We start from the raw sequence: 23,287 nt of genomic DNA on the forward strand, positions 1-23,287 counted from the left end.
CACCATAATTCTGGAATTATCCTCTCTTCTCATCACTCCTGCCCAGTTGCCTAAATTGTTGTTTTGTTTTTGCCAGCCCTGGGCCTTGAACTCAGGACCTGAGCGCTCTCTCTGGCTTCTTTTTGCTTAAGGCTAGCACTCTGCCACTTGAGCCACAGCGCCACTTCTGGCCATTTTCTATACATATGGTGCCAAGGAATCGAACCCAGGGTTTTATGTATATGAGGCAAGCACTCTTGCCACTAGGCCATATTCCCAGCCCCCCAAATTGGTTTTTGTTTCTTCATTAACATCTCCACATCCATCCTACTGAAAAGGCAGGTCCTTATCAGCACCTGCTTGGAATAGGGCAGTGGCAAGAGTTATAATAGCTGCAAAGACTCAGGTGGGCACAAGTCCTGCATCTCTTACCAAGGTATCTACTACTCGGTGGTTTTAAAAGCCCGAATGGAGACCTACTTACAATATTTACCAGTTGGGAAAGTTATTCTGTGTCTCTAGGTCTTGGTTTCCTCAACTCTATTTATTTATTTATTTGTTTGTTTATTTATTTATTTATTTATTTATTGCCAGTCCTGGGCCTTGGACTCAGGGCCTGAGCACTGTCCCTGGCTTCTTTTTGCTCAAGGCTAGCACTCTGCCACTTGAGCCACAGCACCACTTCTGGCCATTTTCTGTATATGTGGTGCTGAGGAATTGAACCCAGGGCTTCATGTATTCGAGGCAAGCACTCTTGCCACTAGACCATATTACCAGCCCGGTTTCCTCAACTCTAAATGGGACTGTTAACTTTCCTGTGGAGTATTAATAAATGAACTCATGTATGCAAAGCATGTGGTAATAGTTGATATAATAATAGCTAATATATCCTATATGCCAGGCACAATTATAAGTGTTTTATATGGATTAATTTATGTAGTCCTTACAACAGTTTTTTTTTTTTTCCTGGCTCCTGGGGACTGAACTCAGGGCCTGAGCACTGTCCCTGAGTTTCTTTTGCTCAAAGCTAGCACTCTACCACTTGAGCCACTGCATCACTTCTAGCTTTTTCTGATTATATGGTACTGAGGAATCAAACCCAGGGCTTCATACATGCTAGGCAAGCACTCCACTACTAAGCTACATTCCTAGCCCTTATAACAATATTAGGAAATAGGTCCTACATATTATCCCAGCTTACCAAAAGAGACACTGAAGGACGGAGCAGTTGCATGTCTTACTCTCAGCCTGACGGGTATTGGTAGTAGAGCCAGGGACTCAAGCCTGGGGATTCTGGACAAGGTGGATCTCAATGGCATTTCTGTCCCTTCTTCTACCTCCTACCCTCACTCTAAGCCCAGAGGTCTCCCACCTCTCCTATTGAATCTTTCCTGCCTAGCACTGTGTGGCCAGCCCCTTAGGGGGCAAAATCCTTCTCTCTAGCACACCTCCAGTGGGTAGAATCTGTGTCCATTCTTTCAACACCATAGGCTGCTAAGGCTAAGTTCCATGGAGGTGCCAGAGATGGCATAGAGGACAAGGGTCCTTCCTGCTGCCTCCCTACCTCGACGTGAGCAGCCTCACATTTGTTTCGTATACTCAATATTTGTGTCAGATTGAGGAGGGGAGGATGTGGATAGGAGAAAGGCTTTCTGAAGTAGGGGGAAATAAAAGATTGGACTACTGGCCAATTCCTTTCATTTGTGATCTAGGCTATTATCCAGCATTATAATATTATGTACATAGAGGCTTTATCTCTCTCACTAGATTCTGAGCTGTTCTGAAGGGCCTGGCCTTCCCTGGATTAGTGCCCTGTGAATGGTAGGTGCTTACTCACTGGTTTAAGGTGAGCTGGATACGTACAGAGACTGCCACTGCAGTCTAGAAAGGAAAATCTAAGGACCAAAGAATTACAAAAGCTGATCGATGGAACAAGAGGCAGGATTTTAGCTCACTTTCCTGCTTGTTGCATAGCTCTGGGTGCCAGAGGCTGTGCAGCCTTGCTTGCTGCCCCAGGGGCTGGAGAAGTCTGAAATATCCCAAAAGGACTCTGGGTTATCTCTTTTGGGGGGAGGGGAGTCGAGTCATGGGGCTTGAACTCTGGGCACTGGACAGGTCTTTCACTCAAGTCTAGCGCTCTATCACTTTGAGCCACAGCACCACTTCTGGTTTTCTGGTGGTTGATTGGAGATAAAGAGTCTCATGGACTTTCCTGCCTGGGCAGGCTTTGAACCTCCATCCTCAGATCTCAGCCTCCTGAGTATCTAGAATTACAGGCATGAGCCACCAGGAGCTGGCTTTGGTTGTCTTTTGAAAGCTCAGTCCTCCAGTTCTAAGGGCCTGTCCTTCCTCTCTCTTCCAGATTCCAGTGCACTAAGAAGCCACCCCCCCCCCTTTTTTTCTTCTGTCTATCCCCTGTTCTCTTGGGTGCAAGTGGACAGGAGTCCCCAGGGGCCCCAGGTTAAGTTGCCTTCTATTCTCAAATCTTGTTTTCTATTCCTAGAACTCTGGACACAGAGACTCACTGCCTGAAAGTCCTGTTTGTTTTCTCCTTTTGGCCAAGTCTCTGGGCTCTTTGATCATTTTTACAACTTTGTAATTATGGACTGTAATGGGCTGGGGTGTTTGAACGTCACAGTAATTGCTTTCTACTGTTCTCAACTCAATTCTTCAAAGACAGAGGCGTGGAGAAGTTGAGAAAAGCTCCAGAGATGTGAGTCTTTCGCCCTCCCTCATGTTGTGTTCTTCCAAGGCCATGCTGGGCCCAAGATCTTGTTCTGAGGATGGGAGAACAGAGGCCCCAACCATCTCAGTTTTTGGGACTACAGGGGTAGTCCCACTCCTTGTCAAGCCCCTAGACCATGGGATCACAAGTAAGGTTCCCTTATTAAGGGTTCCTTTGGCAGTTCCCATCCTCTTACTTGGAGGGCTCTAGAAACTTCTTCCTGCTTGGAAGAGCCTAAATAGAATAGGCATGCTAAGAGAGGATAAGCAAGAAGACAGAAGATGTGACTTCACAATATCTACAACAATGCCTTCTGGAGCCTCAGAATTTCCTCCCAAGACCTCAGAGTGGGAGGCCGTTAGCAGAGACTGGCCCACATGCTGGTGCCTGTAGATGGCCAACCCAGCTTCTAGGAGAAAGAAGAGGAAAGTTTTCCTCCTTAACAAAATTGGACTCCATATAAGCACTTCATTGCCTCTTCCCACTGCCTGCAGGGAGCTGGTTCTGAGGGGCCTCTTGGGCCCTGCTGCTGCTTGGGGGGGTGGGGAACAGGGGGAGGGGAGGGAGGGAACCAGGAGTTGCTCCCAGGTCTGCCATGGCAGGAGACCTGCCCTGACAGGCTCTCCTGGAGAAGGCAGTCGGAGATCAAAGAGCTGAGAGTATGAGTAAGTCCCAGCTCTGGCTCCTCAGCTGCCACCAGGACGTTGTAGACTGGTTAACTCCTTCGCTGCCTTTTGGGAAAAGGCTGCCAGACACTCAGCATGGACTCTGGGGGGGGGGGGGGGGAGTCACAGCCTGATGCCATTAACTGACCCTTTGCTGTGCCTCTGAGCAGCTGTGCCTCCCAGCCGCTGCGCCTGTTCGTTGGTTGCCGTTGTGTCTCCACCCTACCCTTAACTCTTATCTCCCTTCCCCTGGCCCCACACACAGGTCTCTGAGATTCTAGAGATTCTCAGCTTCTTGTTATTTTGGCCTCCTCTGCTATCTGACATTCTGCTGCCCCAAGCCTGTTCTTAGAGCCATTGGTGAACATGACCCTGTCAATGTGCACCATTGTGTCCTTGTGGGAACACAACGTGAGTCCTTCCCTCCTTGAGGAGAGACCCTAAAGGAGAGGGTGGGGATTAAGGTCCTGGATAAGGACTTCTCTTTGAATTGGAGCCAGAGAGCACTGGGAGCGGGATGGGAATGTGGCTTAATGGCAGAGCACTTGCCTAGCATGCATGAAGCCCTGGGTTCGATTTCTCATTATCCACATAAACAGAAAAAGGCAGAAGTGATGCTGTGGCTCAAGTGGTAGAGTGCTAGCTATGAGCAAAAGAAGCTCAGGGACAGTGCCCAGGCCCTGAGTTCAAGCCCCAGGACTGGAAAAAAGAGAGAGAGAAAGAAGAAAGAAAGAAAGAAAGAAAGAAAGAAAGAAAGAAAGAAAGAAAGAAAGAAAGAAAGAAAGAAAGAAAGAAAGAAAGAAAGAAAGAAAGAAAGACTGGGAATATGGCCTAGTGGCAAGAGTGCTTGCCTCATATACATGAAGCCCTGGGTTCAATTCCCCAGCACCACATATATAGAAAACGGCCAGAAGTGGTGCTGTGGCTCAAGTGGCAGAGTGCTAGCCTTGAGCAAAAAGAAGCCAGGGACAGTGCTCAGGCCCTGAGTCTAAGGCCCAAGACTGGAAAAAAAAGAAAAGAAAAGAAAAAAAGAAAGAAAGAAAGAGAGAAAGAAGGAAAGAAAGAGAGAGAGAAAGAAAGAAAGAGAGAGAGAGAGAGACACTGGGAGCTGGGAGCTAGAGTATCAGGGAGAGTGCTTGGAGCTTTGCCATGGAGGGTGACCCGTGGGGGACTTCTCATGAGCCCCTCTTGTGAAGCAAGAATGGGCTCTGTTCAGGAGTTCTTCCCTCTGAGCTCCTGGCTTCCTATGTTCTCCTTTCATTGGGTACTGATCACACCCTGCTATCGGGCTCAGGCCACCTGAGCTGTGGCCTATTTATGTTTAGCCCTAAAGCCAGAAGCGCCACCTGGCTGGTTCAAAGTAAAGCCTGGGTATGGGGTTGTTTAGTTACAAAAGGAAAGCCTGCATGTTGTCCTTTGAAGGAAGTGGTCCTAGATGAGCTCTGGGGCAGGGCAGGCAGTGGTGTCTCACTCCCTGCACACCTATCTGTGAGCGTGAGGAGCTGCAGGGTGTGCAAACACTAGGAAAGGATGTGCAAGTGAGGGGTTAAGCCCCGGCCATAGGCGGACCGTATCCTTATGTGACTCCAGCCAAATCTTTTGCTTGTCTCCACAGGCCCGGATGGCGGGTGAGCGAGGAGCCAGTGCCGTCCTCTTTGACATCACTGAGGATCGAGCTGCCGCTGAGCAGGTACCCAGGGGCATCTAGGATGGGGGTTGAATGGAAGAAGGCAGAGTTCCAGGGGTCAGAGAAACCACAAAGGCACTGGTGGCACTTTCTCCTCTGCAGTTGCAACAGCCCCTGGGGCTGACCTGGCCAGTGGTGCTGATCTGGGGTAATGATGCTGAGAAGCTGATGGAGTTCGTGTACAAGAACCGGAAGGCCCATGTGAGGATTGAACTGAAGGAGCCTCCGGCCTGGGTAAACATACTCCCCCCACCAACACACACACCCTCAGCCTTGCTCCAGCATTTACTCTTTCCTCTACTTTGTTTTGTAGCAACTTCTATTGAAAGTCCTCAGACTCCCGAGACCAAAAGAAACCCTCTAAGGCAGGCGCTGGTGGCTCACACCTGTAATCCTAGCTACTCAGTAGGCTGAGATCTGAGGATCACAGTTCAAAGCCATCCCATAAGCACTAACAAGCTAGAAGTGGAGCTGTGGCTCAATTGGTAGAGTACTAGCCTTGAGTGAAAAAGCTAAAGAGATAGTGCCCTGGCCCTGACTTCAGGCCCCAATACTGGTACCAAAAAGAAAGAAAGAAAGGAAAAGAAAAATGCTGGGCACCAGTAATCCTAGCTACTCAGGAAACTAAAATTTGAGGATTACTATCTGAATACAGCCCAAACAGGAAAGTTGATGAAACTTTTACCTCCAATAAACTACTAAAAAGCCAGAGTTAGAGGCTGGGAATGTGGCTTAGTGGTAGAGTACTTGCCTAGCATGCATGAAGCCCTGGGTTCGGTTCTTCAGTACCACATAAACAGGAAAAGCTAGACATGGCGCTGTGGCTCAAGTGGTAGAGCATTAGCCTTAAATGAAAGAAGCTCAGGGACAGGGCCAAGGCCCTGAATTCAAGCCCCAGGACAGCCTCAGGACCCTTTCCCCTAAATGAATGTGTTTCCAGATAGGGAGAACACTCTCCATGACAGCCACTTGGCAAGGCGAAACCTCCTTGTCCCACTTTTGGGATCAGCCTTGCCTCATCATCCCTCAGGTGGGAGACTTAGTGGAGCTCCCCACCCTCTGTCTTTTTGCTCCTGTTTCCTCTCAAGTTGACGTCATTCCTTCCAGAAGTATAACCCTGTCCCTCTCACCTGCACCCCTCTAGCCAGATTATGATGTGTGGATACTCCTGACAGTGGTGGGCACCATCTTTGTGATCATCCTGGCTTCAGTGCTGCGGATCAGGTGCCGCCCCCGCCGTAGCAGGCCGGTAAGGAGTGGCTCCCTGGCAGAGGTGGGTGCGGGTATGGATGGGGAGGGGGCAGGAAAGCATGAGAAAGTGAGGAAGGCAGGTGCCTTTATGTCCATGAAACAATCTACATTGAAACACTCTAGCTGCTCTATGTGTTGATCTCTGGCAGCCCCTCTCCCCACATTGCTCATTCATTCGTTCATGTTCAACAGACATGCCGAGCATGTCAGACACTGTGTGGGTGCTGGGAACAGCATAACAATCAAAAGTTAAAAAAAAATAATAATAACCCTCTGAGTGCCAGTGGCTCACACCTGTAGTTCTAGCTACTCAGGAGGCTGAGATCTGAGGATCAAGGTTCAAAGCCAGCCCAGGCAGGAAAGTCTATGAGACTCTTATCTCCAATTAACCACCAGAAAACCAGAAGTGGCACTGTGGCTCAAGTGGTAGAGCACTAGCCTTGAGCTGAAGAGCTCAGGGATAGTGCCCAGACCCAGAGTTCAAGCCCCACAACAGACAAAAATTAATTAATTAATTAATTTAATTAAATAATAATAAAAAAAATCCCCTACCATCAAGAGTTTCCATTTTAGTGTTCTATTGTATAATGAATGGACAATAAACAAAACCAGAAGTAAACATATAATTTTTTGGTGGTAGTATGTACAGCGTAAAATAGCAAAGGAGAGAGGAAATGTAAGGGAGATGGGGTTAATGGAGCCCGTGGCTCACACCTGTAATTTTAGCTACTTAGGAGGTTGAGATCTGAGGATCAATGTTCAAAGCCAGCCCAGGCAAGAAGGTGACTGTACTGCATTGTGCAGGCTGTCATCAGGTGACGACATGCTGGGTGAAATGGGAGCCAGTGGAGGATTTTGAGTAGAAGGAGTGCCATGATCTTACTTAAGCCTTAACATGATCACATCACCACTGTGAAGAGAACGAGACTGCAGGGAAGTGAGGCTGCAAAGCCAGGAACCAGCTCAGGGGTGTTTCAGGAACCCAGAAGATTGGTAGTAGTCATTTGGGCTAGAAAGGTAGCAGTGGATGTGATCAGTAGTTACTTGATGTATTTTGAAGGCAAAGAGGATAGATTTACTAATACATTGATTGAGGGATATAAGAGAGGAGAGTCAAACATGGCACCAAGATTTTGGGCCTTAGCAATTAGAAGAATAAAATTGTCACTCAGCAGCCAGGGAAGACAGGTGTATGGTTGGAGGTAGTTAACGGGGTCAGAAGTCCAGTTTGGGGACATGTTAAAATTTGACATGACTCTTGGATACCAAGCTGAAGTATGGAACAACAACAGATGGATCATCGAAGGAAGAAGGGCTTAATGGACTGAATGAGCAAGGGAGTGGGGCTGGGAGATCACAGCCAGGCCTGAGCTCTGAAAGACTGAACCTGTATACACAGTCCATTGATCATGTGATCTAACTGAGTGACTGGGAATTGAGTCCCAGGCTCAGGCCCAGGAGTGAGAGATGAGGGGTAAGGAGTCCTTGCACCATTTCTGAATTGCACTCCTCTTCCCAGGACCCTCTTCAGCAGCGAACAGCCTGGGCCATCAGCCAGCTGGCCACCAGGAGGTACCGGGCCAGCTGCAGAAGGGCTCGGGCTGAGCAGACAGACTCAGTCAGTAGCTGCAGCTCCGCCCCCATGTGTGCCATCTGCCTGGAGGAATTCTCTGAGGGGCAGGTAAGGCAGGAAAGGCTTACCTCCATAAATGGGCCAGGAAGGGAGATGGGAGCTGGTGTGCAGTTGGGTACCTGGGGCTGGCTACATCTGTCCTGTGAGTCCTGGCAGAATATCTCCCTGAGGCTTGCTCACTTTTCTGACCTGTTGAGAGGGAACTATGTGCCAGGCCACAGTACTCAGATTCATTAGCTTGCTTTAGTCTCAGGGCAATGAGGGTAAGGGTAGATTAGTTTAGAATAGAAACTGTCTATTAAGAAATTTTCCAGGGCTGGGAATATGGCCTAGTGGAAAAGTGTTCACCTCGTATACGTGAAGCCCTGGGTTCAATTCCTCAGCACCACATATATAGAAAATGGCCAGAAGTGGCACTGTGGCTCAAGAGGTAGAGTGCCAGCCTTGAGCAAAAAGAAGCCAGGGACAGTGCTCAGGCCCTGAGTCCAAGGCCCAGGACTGGCAAAAAACAACACACACAAAAAAAAAACAGAAAGAAAATTTCCAGGGGCTGGAAATGTAGCTTAGTGGTAGAGTAGCATGCATGAAGCCCTGAGTTTGATTCCTCAGTACCACATAGACAGGAAAAGCCAGAAGTGGTGCTGTGGCTCAAGTGGTAGAGTACTAGCCTTAAGCAAAGGAAGGTCAAGGACAGTGCTCAGGCCCTGAGTTCTAGCCCCAGGACTGGCAAAAAAAAAAAAAAAAGAAAGAAATTTTCCAGGACTGGGAATGTGGCTTAGTGGTAGAGTGCTTGCCTAGCATGCATGAAGCCCTGGGTTCGATTTCTCAGTACCACATATACAGGAAAGGCCAGAAGTGGCACTGTGGCTCAAGTGGCAGAGTGCTAGCCTTGAGCACATAGAGGTTCGGGAACAGTGCCTAGGCTCTGAGTTCAAGCCCACAACCGAAATAAAAAAAAATCCTATGTCAACCAATAGCCAGACAAAGTAGTACATGCCTGACATGCCAGCTACAGCATTTAGTATAAATAGGAGGATTGCACAATCCTACCTCAAGCTGGATGCTGGTGTTTCATGCCTTTGTAATCCTAGCTACTCAGGAGTCTATGATCTGAGTATTGAGGTTCAAAGCCAGCCCAAGCAGGAAGAGTCCATGAGATTTTTATCTCCAATTAACCACCAGAAAGCTGGAAGTCATAGAGTGGCTCGAAGTCATAAAGTGCTAGCCTTAAGCAAAAGAGCCCAAGGACAGCACCCAGACCCCAATTTCAAGTCCCACAACCACAAAAACAAAACAAAACAAAACAAAAACTCAAAAGTAATCAGAGCAAAGGTAGAGGTGACATTGTCCAAGAAGCATTGTACTCATTTCCTGACTTACAGAATCATAACTTCTTCATATAACTCCTTAATAATAACAATAAAAAAGAAAGGAAGAAAGTAATCAGAGCAAAAATGGCTGGAGGCATGGTTCAAGTAGTAGGTTGCCCACCTAGCAAGCTCAAGGCCCTGAGTTCAAAGTCCAGTACCACACACACACACAAATCTATGTCCAAAGTCATGCAGCTGCATGGCAAAATTCAAATCTTCATGCCAAAGTCCATACTTTTGTTACTCTCTTGTGAAGTCTTTTATAAGGAGGTAGATACAAAAAGAAAAGACCAAAGGGATATTCCTGAAATCTTTGGTTTGGACACCTTTGTCTTTTCCAGGAGCTCCGGGTCATTTCCTGCCTTCATGAATTCCATCGTACCTGTGTGGACCCCTGGCTACATCAGCATCGGACCTGTCCCCTCTGCATGTTCAACATTATAGGTAGGAGATGAGCCTAGACCTCCCCTGTGTGCAGACAGACAGGTCTACAGCATGGCTGTTTCCCTGCGGGGAAGCTGAGAAGGAGCTACCACCAAAGTTATTTCATCTGCACTGCACAAGAACATTTTGTCTGCAGGAGACGAATATTCACACCATAAGAAATCTTTATTGCCTTTATTGAACCGTGGCTCAGACTTGTGATCCTAGCTACTTGTAAAGTAAAGGGAGGTAAAGATAGGCAAGAGGGTGGCTCATGAGCAGAAAAAGGATTAGAAACTCCATCTCAACCAATGGCTAGAGGGTACCGTGTACCCTTGTCATCCCAAATGACAGGGGAAGCCTAATGGCTGGGCGAGGTGGCATATGCCTGTCATCCCAATGACAGAGGGAAGACAAATGAGAAGGTCCCTGTTCAGGTTTGCCAGGGCATAAAAAGCAAGGCTGGTTATTTTCTATAACCAACCCTCCAAAAAGGGGCTCAAATGGTAGCGATCTGCCTTTCAAGCACAAGGCCCTGAGATCAAATCGCAGTACATCAAAAACAAAACAAAAATCCTTATTTTCAGTATTTTCAGTGGGACATCCCGGGTAGACAAGTTGCCTGGAGGTAGCAAGGCCGTCCTAAGCATGGACAAGTTAGGATGTCCTTGGTTCCCACCCGGTCCCCCCAACTCTGAGCTCAGGCTGTGCAGGTTCAGCTACAGCCACACCTCTCTGAAGGCATTCTCTCTGTTATGGAATCCAATGCTTGTGTTCTTCATTCTTTTTGTGCAGAGGGAGACTCCTTCTCCCAGGCCCTGGGACCGTCTCACTCTTATCAGGAACCAGGCCGGAGACTGCATCTCATTCGCCAGCATCCAGGCCATGCTCATTACCACCTCCCTTCTGCCTACTTGTTGGGCCCTCCTCGGAATTCAGGGGTCCGGCCCCCACGACCTAGACCCTTCTTACCATCCCAGGAGCCAAGCACAGGCCCTCGGCACCAGCGCCTCTCCAGAGTGCCCCATCTCCGGGCTCCTGTGGAGCAGTCACACCTGGCAATGACCCAGCACCCCTATGCACAGAGCTGGGGCCTGAGCCGGCTGCGGTGCCCTTCTCAGCACCCCACAGCTTGCCCGGCACCCCTGCGCCGGACCAGGCCTCATGACAGCAGCGGGTCTGGAGAAAGCTACTGCACAGAACGCAGTGGCTACCTGGCCGATGGGCCAGCCAGTGACTCCAGCTCTGGGCCCTGCCATGGTTCCTCCAGTGACTCTGTGGTCAACTGCACGGACATCAGCCTGCAGGGCATCCATGGCAGCAGCTCCACCTTCCGCAGCTCCCTGAGCAGCGACTTTGACCCCTTGGTGTACTGTGGCCCTGAAGTGGATCTGCCAGAGAAGGGGAGCCACCCAACTGTGGCCTCTCGACCCCGTTCTCTGGACTCAGTGGTGCCCACAGGAGAAACTCAGATTTCCAGCCATATCCACTACCACAGGCACCGGCATCATCACTACAAGAAGAGGTTCCAGTGGCATGGCAGGAAGCCTGCACCAGAAATGGGGGTTCCCCAGTCTAGGCCTGTTTCTCAGGCACAGATACAGCCTGAGCCACCTTTGTCCCATCAACAAGTCAGCAGACCCAACCTAGCATCCCCATCAAGACAGCTCCCCAACCCACCACGACCCAGAGCCCTTACAGAGCCCGCACCTGGAGCCGCGGAAGCTGCTGGGCCTGGCAGCCCCCCGCCTGGCAGCCTTTGCAACCTGCAGAAATCTAGCCTCCCCGTGCGACACCCACAGAGGAAACGGCAAAGTGGTCCCTCCGAGCCCAGGCCAGCCTCTCGGCCCCAGGATTTAACTGTGCGCCCAGTTTGCCAGATCTCCCCACCTTACAGCCCCAGCTTGGCATACCCTTGGCCCCCAGAGGCTCACCCACTGATCTTTAGACCTCCAGGCATGGATAGGAAGCTGCTACCGGAAGCCCCAGACCCCTGCTTCTCAAGCTCACAGCCAGTGTGGTTATGTCTGACTTCACGCCGGCCCCTAGGACCACAGAGGCCTGGGGAAGGGCCTTCTGAATGGAGTTTTGATACTCCAGAGGGCAGGCCGTGCCCTTACCCACACTGCCAGGTGCTGCCAGCCCAACCTGGTGAGTTTTTAGGGGGAGTGGATGTGGTGGGGAAAAGATGCTTGAGTTGGATAGTTTAAGACAGGTGAAGTCGACCAACAAGGGTTGATGGTGGCTGAGAAGTATACAACATAGCTGACATTCAAATTACTGAATAACAGCCAGACGCTGATGGCTCATACTTGTACTCCTAGCTACTCAGGAGGCTCAGATCGGAGGATCGCTGTTTGAAGCCAGCCCGGGAAGGAAAGGAATTTCCTGAGACTCTTATCTCCAACAAACTACTCAGAAAAAGCCAGAAGTTGCACTGTGGCTCAAGTGGTAGAGCACTAGCCTTGAGCACAGAGAGGCTCAGGGATAGTGCCTTGGCCCTGAGTTCAAGCCCCAGGAATGGCAAAAAAAGAAAAAGAAAGAAAGAACTTGGAGTCATTTGGGACAGCAGCTAAAACCAAATGCTTCAAGACTGGCCATTGCAACAGTTTTCCCAGTACTCACAGTTCAACATTACCCCTAAATAAAAAGGCCAAGAGGCGCTTCTTGGGGAAAGCATGATCTTCTTGGAGAACTAGTGTTGGAGGCATGACTCAGCCATGTTGCTCCAGCCCAGAGTTCAAATTCCCATACCTCTAAAAAATAAAGACCACCACCAGACTAGGCCTAGATTACAGAATAACAGGTCCTTCTGAGCTTCCCTATGGGTCCTTAGGTAATGGTAAAAGAAAAACCAGGATGACTCTTCCAAAGACCCTTTATAAAACCAACCAAAAGCCAGGCGCTGGTGGCTCACGCCTGCAATCCTGGCTACTCAAGAGACTAAGATCTAAGGATTGTGGTTCAAAGCCAGCCCAGGCATGAAAGCCTGTGAGTCTTAAGTCTGCTAAAACTACCAAAAAAAAAAAAAAAAAAACAGGGCTGGGAATTTGGTTTAGTGGTAGAGTGCTTGCCTAGCATGCATGAAGCCCTCAGTACCAATTCCTCAGTACCACATACACAGAAAAATCCAGAAGTGGCACTGTGGCTCAAGTGGTAAAGCACTAGCCTTGAGAACAGAGAGGCTCAAGGACAGAGCCCAGGCCCTGAGTTCAAGCTCCAGGACTAGCAAAAACAAAACAAAATAAAACAAAACAAAAAATCCAGAAGTGGAGCTCTGGCTCAAGTGATAGAGTACTAGCCTTGAGCAGAAGCTCAGGGACAGCACTCAGGCCAAGAGTTCAAGCCCCAGGACTGGCACACACACACAAAAAAAATTAACAAATTTTCCTGGTGGCTCAGTATATCTCTGTACTATAACCAATGGTGACAGTGTAACTTCTCAGCTTTAATTCAAAGCTTTGGGTATTTATTTGCCCAAATACTTGTCTTCTTCCAGTGCCTTCTTTTTCTCACTATTCTTTGCCTTCTCTCGATATGTTAACACGTGCAGGATACAGCTCTTGGTCTAAGGCCATCACTAGAAACACAATTTCACCTCAGAAGAGAATGCAAAGGTCTTGAAATATAAAGCTATGAATCTTACAAGCAGGACCTGAGACTACTATCCTTCATTCATTTTCTTTTTTTGTTTAAATTTACTTTACACTTTCATTCATTCATTCATTCCCTGCTTTTTTTTTTTTTTTCCTGTGAGTGAATGCTTTCTATGCGCTAGATTCCAAACTTTGAGGACAAAGAGCTAGTGGGCCTGGAGATCCAGGTCTATAAAGATTTCCACAAGGCTGGGAATATGGCCTAGTGGTAGAGTGCTTGCCTCGTATACATGAAGCCCTGGGTTCGAGTCCTCAGCACCACATATATAGAAAAAGCCAGAAGTGGTGCTGTGGCTCAAGTGGCAGAGTGCTAGCCCTGAGTAAGAAAAGAAGCCAGGGACAGTGCTCAGGCCCTGAGTTCAAGCCCCAGGACTGGCAAAAAAAAAAAAAATCATTATTTCTGGGGATATGGCCTAGTGGCAAGAGAGCTTGCCTCATATACATCAGGCCCTGGGTTCGATTCCCCAGCACCACATATACAGAAAACAGCCAGAAGTGGCGCTGTGGCTCAAGTGGCAGAGTGCTAGCCTTGAGCAAAAAGGAAGCCAGGGACAGTGCTCAGGCCCTGAGTCAAAGGCCCAGGACTGGCCAAAAAAAAAAAAAAAAAGATTTCCACAGATCACTGTAATGGAAGCTTGGCCTGTGTCTGATGATTCCCTTAGGGCCATCATGTGTGCTTTCAGGGTAGCCAGTGCCAGACCGCCAGCTTTCTTAGCTCCCAAACTTAGAACTAGCTTCAATATCTCCCTTTTCCTGGCCCCATACATCTACCAGCTGCCAGATTCTGTTACTGTCTCTGTTAGCTTTATCATATTCTCAATCCACTACCAAGGGCCTCTGCCTGTGTCTTAGATACAGCCTGAAAGTCGGTGCAGGAGCCTCCTAGCCTAGCCCTTCCTTCCCTTCCCTCTTCCAGGGCCTTGACTGTTATGTCCCATTGTTAGGCACTGCTTCCTATATCCCCTGCCCTCCATGCTGTAAGGTCCATCTGCCTTACAATGAACTATGTAGACATCATCAAATATTCTGCCAGTAATAAGGAAAACTCCAGCACCAGCTTAAGTGTTCTCCTTCCCACATAACTTTTCTCTTCTTCTGCCCTCTGTCTTTTTGGGATAAATACCTTCTTTTTTTTTTTAATCAGTTGTGAGGCTTGAACCCAGGGCACTGTCCCTGAGCTTTTCAGCTCAAGGCTAGTGCTTTTCCATTTTAAGCTGTAGTTCCACTTCCAGTTTTCTGGATTGGAGATAAGAATCTCTTGGACTTTGCTGCCTGGGCTGGCTTTGAATTAAGATCCTCAGATCTCAGCCTCCTGAGTAGCTAGGATTACAGGTGTGAGTCAGCAGCGCCCAGCTTGGTAAACACTTCTTATAGCTCCTGCAGCCCAGAATATCACACTGCCTTTTCTTTTCCTATAAATCCAATTCTTATCTATTCCTGTAATACCAACTCCTGTGTCTTCATTTCTAGGTGTCTTTCCTGATTCCTGCACTTGGATGAGGTCTCTCCCCTTCCTCCACACTTGTCATGACCTGGGTCTCATTCCACTGTCATAACAGCCATTGGCATGCATTGCCTCTTTCCCACAAGGTTATTAGCTTCCTGCTTACTCTGAGCTCTTCTAGTTGGCAAATGGTAACAAGCCAGTTCACAATGAATGTTTAATAAATATTTATTGGGCGAATGCGTGAATAGTAAGTACTGGGAACACACTGGATACTGTATATGTTTCTCTGGATTTTTTTTTTCTCTCCCGTTTCCTAGTGGAGCTCTTCTGTTTTCAACCTGATTATCTTTCCGGAAACGTTCCCTGTTGCTCCCTCCGTGGGCCCCTCCTCACCACACTCTCCGCAAGTGGGAGAATCAGGAACCTCCCTTGACCTTCAATGACCTCTCTCCTCCCATTTCTCCACGTGCAGGCTCAGAGGAGGAGCTGGAGGAGCTGTGTGAACAGGCTGTGTGAGATGTTCCAGCCAATTCAGAGTGTGCTTTGGATGACTCAGGGCCCTACCTGGCGCAGAGTCTTGTTCCTGGGAGAAGAAAGGACCTCAGCAAGCAGCCTCTTTTTGCCATACTTCCTGGAACCATTGGAAGAAGAGTGGGGATGGTGGGTGGTGGGAAGTGCTGTTTCCTGCTCCCTGTTCCAAAACTGGTCTGCAGAACATACTTGCAGTGCAGCAAGTCTGTGCCCATCCACGCAACCAGCTTCTACCTGTGTGCATTTGTGAGCTGGATCCCTGAAGGCTGAGTTTTTTGAGGGCAGGAAGCTAGGTGTGAGTAGCTAGGTTTTATAAAGGTGCTGCTCCTACCTCCTAACCCCCAGGCATGACTTCCTGGTTTGCCTCATATTCATTCCAGCCAGTGGGGTCATTTGAATACATGTCCCTTCTCACTTCCTTCCATGGGTGAGCTGCACATACTAGCTTTGGCTCTGCCTTGCTAAGGCTGCTGTATCAGGAGTAACCCCCATTCAGGCTCTCTTGTTTTCCTTTTTTTGTACAAGGACCAGCCTGTGGCAAAGGTTGACACCTTTAAAAAGTGGAGCTCTCTGCACCTTCTCCAGGTAATGCCTGTCCTGGTGCACGGAGGAGGATGGTTTCCCCTTCTTGTTCTTCAGTTGTCAGCTTCATGATACTAAGTCAGACAGGAGACTCTGGAAAGCCAAGATGTGAAGTTCTATCCTTGCAGTGGGGACCCAAATCTTGACAAATTTAGGACGAAGCCTTTGATCTTCAAGGTCCTTGTCACTCCAGCAGCCCCACTTCCTCTAAGGCAGGGAGAAAGGAGAGTGGGAATAACCCTTTCTTGATGATCAGCTGTCCTAAAAGTCCCAAAGGAAGCAGAAAGATGATCCTTTCTGGGGGAAAAAAAACAAGGAGGATGGAATGAAAATGGCAAAGGTAAAACTACAGCTGAGCAAGGACAACAGAGGTTTGTTCTCCCTCAGAGCAGGGATGAGAGACAGCAAAGTGTGGCTCCTTGGCTTTGCAGGATCCACGGGCCCAGCTCCCTAGTGTAAGCCATACAAACCAGGAACCCAATAGAAGCTGTGCACACCCAGGGGGTTTGGAACAGGAAGTTGTCCTGGGCAGCTTGCACCAAGTGTGCACCATGTGAGGGGCCTCTTTCAGCCCTTTGCCCCAGGGCACCTTGACCACTGCTAGCCCCTCAGGCATTATCTTTGCCTGGAATGTGAATGTGGGGGCAAGGTGGGCACAGGCCTTTACTTGAGAACCTTCTTCCCTCAAAGTTAGTGGGGAGACTAGCATCTAGGCACCCACATGGGTATTTATATCTGAACCAGACAGAAAGATGCTTGAATCAGGCACTATGTTGAGAAATGTATTTATTTGCTAATATATTTATCCATACATATGGTCTTATCCTGTGGTTTGTTTTGTCATAACTCAATCAGGACAATTTCATCTTTCTACACTGACATAGTTTTTTTTTTATATCAGAGGCGAGTCTTGGGTTTACAAAAAAAGATGGAATATAGGCTTGGTGATAAAACTGCGGTTTAGCTGGGTGCCAGTGGCTCAAGCCTATAATCCTAGCTACTCAGGAGGCTGAGATCTAAGGATTGTGGTTGGAAGACAGCCCAGGCAGGAAAGTCTGTGAGACTTTTATCTCTAATTAACCAGTAGAAAACTGGAAGTGGAGCTGTGTCTCAAAGTGGTAGAGCACTAGCCTTGAGCACAAAAGCTCAGTGACAGTGCCCAGGCCTTGAGTTCAAGCCCTACAACCAACAAAACAAAACAAAAACAAAGATAGCACAGAGTGAAAATGTGTTCCAAAGTATAAAGTTTGGTGATCAAAAACATCCAAATCCCTGCTGGGAATGTGGTAGAATGTTTGCCTAGCATGCATGAAGCCCTGGGTTTGATTCCTCATGGCGCTGTGGCTCAAGTGGTAGAGCACAAACCTGGAGCACTGAGAGGCTCAGGGACAGTGCCTAGGCCCTGAGTTTAAGCCCTAGGGCGGCAAAAAAAAAAAAAAATTAATCCCAATCCCAGATTTCATCTGAACATACCAATAGATTGCCAACCCGAAGCAGGCCTGCCTTGAAGAAAAGGTTTCCACCAGGAGACAGGCTAGACAGAACAGGGGCTGAAGGTTCCTATCCCAGGGCTCTGGTGCAAATACACACAAATGACCGTGGTGCTTTGCCCGCGGGGCGGCTGTGCTACCTCCACACTGCACAGCATCTGCACACTGCACACAGACTATTTGGTAAGGGTGCTGGCTGTCTGGTGCCCAGTTTTGAAGGAGAGCAAGGTGTTCCACCTCCCATAGGGTGCAATGGAGGGGGGACAAAAAGCATAAAGCCACCTAATCGACGGGTCAAGCGAGGGCATAATATTTTAAAAGAAAAGCTAGACTCGCATGGGGAAATGCTCGGTGGATAGGGATCCGTGCCCAGCGGCCTACATCAAATGGCGTGCGACGGGACTCAGGCTCCCGCCACTGGCTAGGGCGCCCGGCCTCCCGCGCAGGCGCACGGCACCGCGCCGCGCCGCGCCGCGCCGCCCCGCCCTCAAGGACCCACGGGCTGTCCCAGCCTCGCCCGCGCGGGCCCAGGTGGCGCCGGCTCGCCGGCCCGCCAGGTGGCTGCAGGCCGCCCCGCCCACATGGCCTGCGGGAGAAACCATCTCCTCAGGCGCGGGGGGGGGGGGGGAGGGAGGAGGAGAGGGACGCATCTCTGAACCGGAAGCGGAAGTTAAGACACCAGAAGCGGCGGGCATCCTGGGTAATCGGCTGTTTACTTCCGGCGGTGTGTGACTCGGGCTGCAGCTGTCTCTCTCCTCACTGAAGATGGCCCTCGAGACGGTGCCGAAGGACCTGCGGCATCTGCGGGCGTGTCTGCTGTGTTCGCTGGTCAAGGTACCCGAGGATCTGGCTAGAGGGGCGAGAGGGAGAGGAGAGGAGGAGGAAACGGGGTAGAGCTGGGCTGGGGCGGGGGAGGAGATAATGAAGGACCGCAGCCGGGCGCTGGGGGCTTATGCCTGTAATCCAAGCTACTTGAATCTTAGATCTGAGCATCGCGGTACGAAGCCACCCCGGGCGGGGAAGTCCGCAAGACTCTTACTTCCAATTAAACATTTTAAAAAATCCAGAAATGAAGCTGTGGCTCAAGTGGTAGAGCGCCAGCCTTGAGCAAAAGAAACTCAGGGACAGCGCCCAGGCCCTGAGTTCAAGCCCCAGGACCAGCAGGCTAAACAGTAATAAAATAGCAATAAAGGACCAGGACTCCAGGAACTGTCAAGGGAGTGGTGGGGACCTGGAAAACCTTTGTTTAATGCGCAGGAACGCGAGTAGATCTCCCGGATGTCCCTATTTGCCTTTAAATCCTCAGCTCTTAGGTCGGTCAGGCTCATCAATGGACCTTAGAACCGAGAGACTTAAGTTAAAGGCAATGAGGATCTGCCTGACCCTAAGGACACTAGAGTAGATTAGGGGTTGGAGGCATGGCTTATAGGTCGTAGAGCGCCAGCCAGTGAGCAAAACCAAGCCTCAGATACCAACTTCCAGCCCCCGGTATTAAATCGAAAAAAAGAAAGAAGGAAAGGAACAGAAGAAACAAAGAGAGGAGGGACGAGAGGAGGGAATTGGGAATGGAACTTTGGGAGCAGTGGGTGAGCCCTTGATGAAATCATTACCTAGAGAACCAAGAAACTGGTGCTGAGAAGCTTTTTCATCTCTCCTTTTTTTCCCCTTTAATTTCCCTTCTCAGACCATAGACCAGTTTGAATATGATGGATGTGATAATTGTGATGCATATCTACAAATGAAGGGTAACAGAGAAATGGTATATGACTGCACCAGCTCTTCCTTTGATGGGTAAGCCCCTTCTCATTCATTCATTCATTCATCCATCCATTTCTGTGTTATCCCCACCCTCACCCCATCCCTAGGAACTAAATGTGGGACAGGCATTTAATTTAAGGCCATAATCCTGGTTGTTTCAAAGGTTTTAACATGAGAAAAAAAAAGAAAGTTAAAAATGTGTGCCTGTGCTGAGTCTAAAGCTCAAGGCTGCCTCTCTACCACTCAAGCCACAGCTTCACTTCCAGCTCTTTTCTGGTTAATTGGACAAATGTCTCATGGATTTTCATTTCCCGAGTGGCTTCAAACTATGACCCTCAGATCTCAGCCTCCTGAGTCGCTAGGATTACAGGCATGAGTCATTGGTACCCGGTTAAAAAAATTTTTTAAATGGTTTAAAATGTTGTTGTTTAATGGTTAAATGGTTTAAAATGCTGGGATTGAACCCATGATCTTACGCAATTAGGCAAGTGCTTTATCACTGAGTTATGAGGGTGGGGATATGGCCTAGTGGCAAGAGTGCTTGCCTTTGTCACTGAGTTGTGCCCCAAGCCCAGTGTCACATATCTTTGTATTTTTTCCATTGCTAGGGTTTGAACTAGGGAGTGCTCTCAACCACTTGAAGAGCCTAAGCACTGATGTCATGTATTTGTGAGTTTGGTGTCTATTCATTTTTGCCCTACTTTTTTTTTGTTATTGTTGAGTTGTAGGAATTACATGTTATAGAGCACATTCGGTTTTAAACAATAGGCAAATTAAATGCAGAAAGGTCAGGTTAGGATAGATGATCTGGGCCAGAAGTGGAAGAGGTAGCGTCCTTTCTTCTTTCCTTTTTGTACTTGGTCCTTGGCACTAAAACTCAGGGCCAGTGCTATCTCTAAGCATTTTTTTTCTCTCAAGGCTGTCACTCTACCCTTTGAGCCACAGCTCCACTTCTGGCTTTCTGGTGGTTAGAGATAAGAGTTTCATGGACTTTCCTGCTGGGTTGGCTTTGAAATGTGATCCTCAGATCTCAGCCTCCTGAGTAGCTAAGATCACAGGCATGAGCCACCTACAGCCAGCACATTCTTTCTTCTTAAAGGACTAGGATCTTTAGGAAAGTTGAAGTGATATAGAAATAACATTCCAAAAATAGAAAGAATATTCCAGCTGGGCATAAGTAGCTCACACCTGAGGATCACACTTTGAAGCCAGTCTCAGGCAGGAAAGCCTGTGAGAGTCCAGTTAACCACCTGAAAGCTGGAAGTGGAGCTGTGGCTCAAGTTGGTAGAATGCTAGCCTCAAGCACAAAAGCTCCACATAAAATGAAGAATCTTTATTCACTAGTTCTGGGTCAGCCCCTTCCCAGCATTAGGCCTATTTTCCAGTAGAGATTCAGGACCTGGCTTTCTCCTAGGATTCCTCTCCCAGATACTTTGGCTTGATGAGCAGCTTCCTTCCTTTCTGGCAGAGGAGACTCATGCTCACCCCCTGTTTATTTCCCTCCCTAGAATCATTGCAATGATGAGTCCAGAGGACAGCTGGGTCTCCAAGTGGCAGCGAGTCAGTAAGTATTTCCCTTTGGGGCTGGGGATATGGCCTAGTGGCAAGAGCGCTTGCCTCATATACTTGAAGCCCTGGGTTCGATTCCCCAGCACCACATATACAGAAAATGGCCAGAAGTGGTGCTGTGACTCAAGTGGCAGAGTGTTAGCCTTGAGCAAAAAGAAGCCAGGGACAGTGCTCAGGCCCTGAGTCCAAGGCCCAGGACTGGCCAAAAAAAAAAAAGTATTTCCCTTTGTCCTTTTCCTGGCCTACAGCAGAATGTGTGGCCTTAGTGTGGGAAAGATGAGACTGGAGGACAGATGAGGAAGCATTGTCCTGTGCCGTCACCAGAAGGGGCGTGAACAGCACTTCTTTCATTTTAGCGTAGAGCCTCCATTGGGTCGTCTTTAGCCTTAGATCACTCCTGCTGTATTCTCCCTTCTTTTTTTTTTCCTTAGGTAACTTTAAGCCGGGTGTGTATGCTGTGTCAGTCACTGGTCGTCTGCCCCAAGGTAACAATCATACTAATTTCTATTTATTTTACCAAGCTCTACAGAACTACTGTTTTCAGTGAGTTAATGCCATTCCTCACAACTTGCATGAGGTTCTACATTTTACAGATGAGGGAACTGAGCTACAGAGAGGTTATAAGTAACTTGGCCCAGGAATTCTGGCTCTAGAACCTCACTGGGGTTGGGGTACTGGGGCTTGAACTCAGAGATAGGGTATTCTTCCCTTAGCTTTTTTGCTCAAGCCTGTCACTCTACCACTTGAACCACATTGTTACTTCCTTCTAATGCCAGTCCTGCGACTTGAACTCTGGGCCTAAGTTTCTTTTTTTTTTGCCAATCCTGGGCTTGGACTCGGGGCCTGAGCACTGTCCCTGGCTTCTTTTTGCTCAAGGCTAGCACTCTGCCACTTGGGCCACAGCGCCACTTCTGGCAATTTTCTATATATGTGGTGCTGGGGAATTGAACCCAAGGCTTCATAGGAAGCAAGCACAAGGCAAGCACTTTTGCCACTAGGCCATATTCCCAGCCATTGGCCTAAGTTTCTTTGGTTCAAGGCTAGCGCTCTTAAGCCATAGCACCACTTCCGGCTTTTTAGTAGTTAATTGGAAATAAGACTCACAGACTTTTCTGCCTGGGCTGGCTTCAGCCCGTGATCCTTAGATCTCAGCTTCCTGATTAGCTAGGATTACAGGTGTGAGCCACTGGCACCTGGCTGACTCCAGTATTCTTAAAGTCCTTCAAGGTGGCAGGGCCTTTTTTATCCTTCAGAAACTTATCTCATGGAGCTGTTTCTTTTCCTGTTACAGGAATTGTACGGGAGCTAAAAAGTCGAGGAGTGGCCTACAAATCCAGAGACACTGCTATAAAGACCTAGCAGGATGTAGGACTGCCAGCGCCTTTGCTATCCACCTTCTGTCCCTGCTTTGGTTTTTGTCATGGAATCCGAACAGGCAGAACTTCAAAATCCCTGCACTTCAACTCAGAGACTGTTAAAAAGAACAGCAGATCCTATTCTTGGGCCTTGGACTACTGGTAGAGTGGGAGCGCTTGGTCTGGTGGATTCTCATGGACTGAGTTGAAGGGAGATACTGTTTTTTCTAATTGTTGAAGGGCTGTCTGTATGCTTGCCCATGGGTAGAATGCCAATAAATATGAACTCTTGGAAAATTCTTAAAGCCATAACACATGCCTTGCCTCACGCTCCCTTTCGCCCAGTTCCAACAAGGGTTCCTTTGCCCTATAATCACCATGCCAGCATGAGAGAGGCCTTTCTATCCCTGTGGCCTGATTGTGGTTCCATAGCAACTAAAAGTGGTCTTGTGGCACGGTAGTCCCTGGTTGTGGTGGTCTGGTGGCCTCTAGTGGTCGTAGCCTTTTGTACCCTATGTCTCTTGACCCTGTTTAGTACTTTTCCCCCCTGCTCTTTATATACTTCTGGCCGTCTCACCTATAGTTTACATTCCTCTAACTGGAGACGTTAAGGTGTTGAGTGGCTGATGGGTCTTGGTCTGAGTTTGAGCTTCTGTAGGAAGTGAGCCCTTGTTCATCTTCTGGCCTAGTAGGGAGCCTTAAGTCATGTCATTGACCTTGACCGTGTCCCATTGACGATGTCACATTATTTTAGAATAAAAAGTGACCATTAGGGCTGGGAATATGGCCTAGTGACAAGAGTGCTTGCCTCATAAGCATGAAGCCCTGGGCTTGATTCCCCAGCACCACATATCCAGAAAATGGCTAGGAGTGGCACTGTGGCTCAAGTGGCAGAGTGCTAGCCTTGAGCAAAAAGCCAGGGACAGTGCTCAGGCTCTAGAGGAGTCCAAGGCCCAGGACTGGCAAAAAAATAAGTAAAATTAAATAATGTAATTTCTCTTTTTTTTAAAAAAGTGACCATTAAATTTGTGTAGAAGTCCTGTTAGTATCTCCATGATTTAATTTATTTGTTTATTTTATTGTTGTCCAAGGCTGGAACTGGAGCTTGGTATCTGATGCTTTTGCTCATTGGCTGGTGTTCTACCACCTGAGCACCCAGGCCTGGG

General features: G+C 48.5%; 2 protein-coding genes across 3 annotated transcripts in view; both read left to right on the forward strand.

Moving 5' to 3' along the window:
- Rnf43 (ring finger protein 43) overlaps window positions 1-16,762 on the forward strand; it is an 81,187-nt gene extending 64,425 nt beyond the window's left edge. For both annotated transcript variants that reach the window (XM_048365248.1, XM_048365249.1), the window contains 7 exons: window positions 4,985-5,059; window positions 5,159-5,290; window positions 6,201-6,305; window positions 7,827-7,988; window positions 9,652-9,754; window positions 10,529-11,884; window positions 15,309-16,762. In XM_048365248.1, the coding sequence (XP_048221205.1) occupies window positions 4,985-5,059; window positions 5,159-5,290; window positions 6,201-6,305; window positions 7,827-7,988; window positions 9,652-9,754; window positions 10,529-11,884; window positions 15,309-15,352 (1,977 nt within the window). In that variant the 3' untranslated portion in view covers window positions 15,353-16,762. The remainder of the gene's footprint in view (window positions 1-4,984; window positions 5,060-5,158; window positions 5,291-6,200; window positions 6,306-7,826; window positions 7,989-9,651; window positions 9,755-10,528; window positions 11,885-15,308) is intronic.
- A 1,369-nt stretch (window positions 16,763-18,131) lies between these two features.
- Supt4h1 (SPT4 homolog, DSIF elongation factor subunit) lies at window positions 18,132-22,421 on the forward strand. The gene is made up of 5 exons (XM_048365250.1): window positions 18,132-18,273; window positions 19,124-19,230; window positions 20,706-20,761; window positions 21,198-21,251; window positions 22,058-22,421. Exons 1-5 carry the CDS (start codon window positions 18,205-18,207, stop codon window positions 22,123-22,125), a joined length of 354 nt encoding a protein of 117 aa, XP_048221207.1. The 5' UTR covers window positions 18,132-18,204; the 3' UTR covers window positions 22,126-22,421.
- The last annotated feature ends 866 nt before the right edge of the window (window positions 22,422-23,287 follow it).

This window comes from Perognathus longimembris, chromosome 17, assembly GCF_023159225.1.
Source record: "Perognathus longimembris pacificus isolate PPM17 chromosome 17, ASM2315922v1, whole genome shotgun sequence".
NCBI lineage: Eukaryota > Metazoa > Chordata > Mammalia > Rodentia > Heteromyidae > Perognathus > Perognathus longimembris.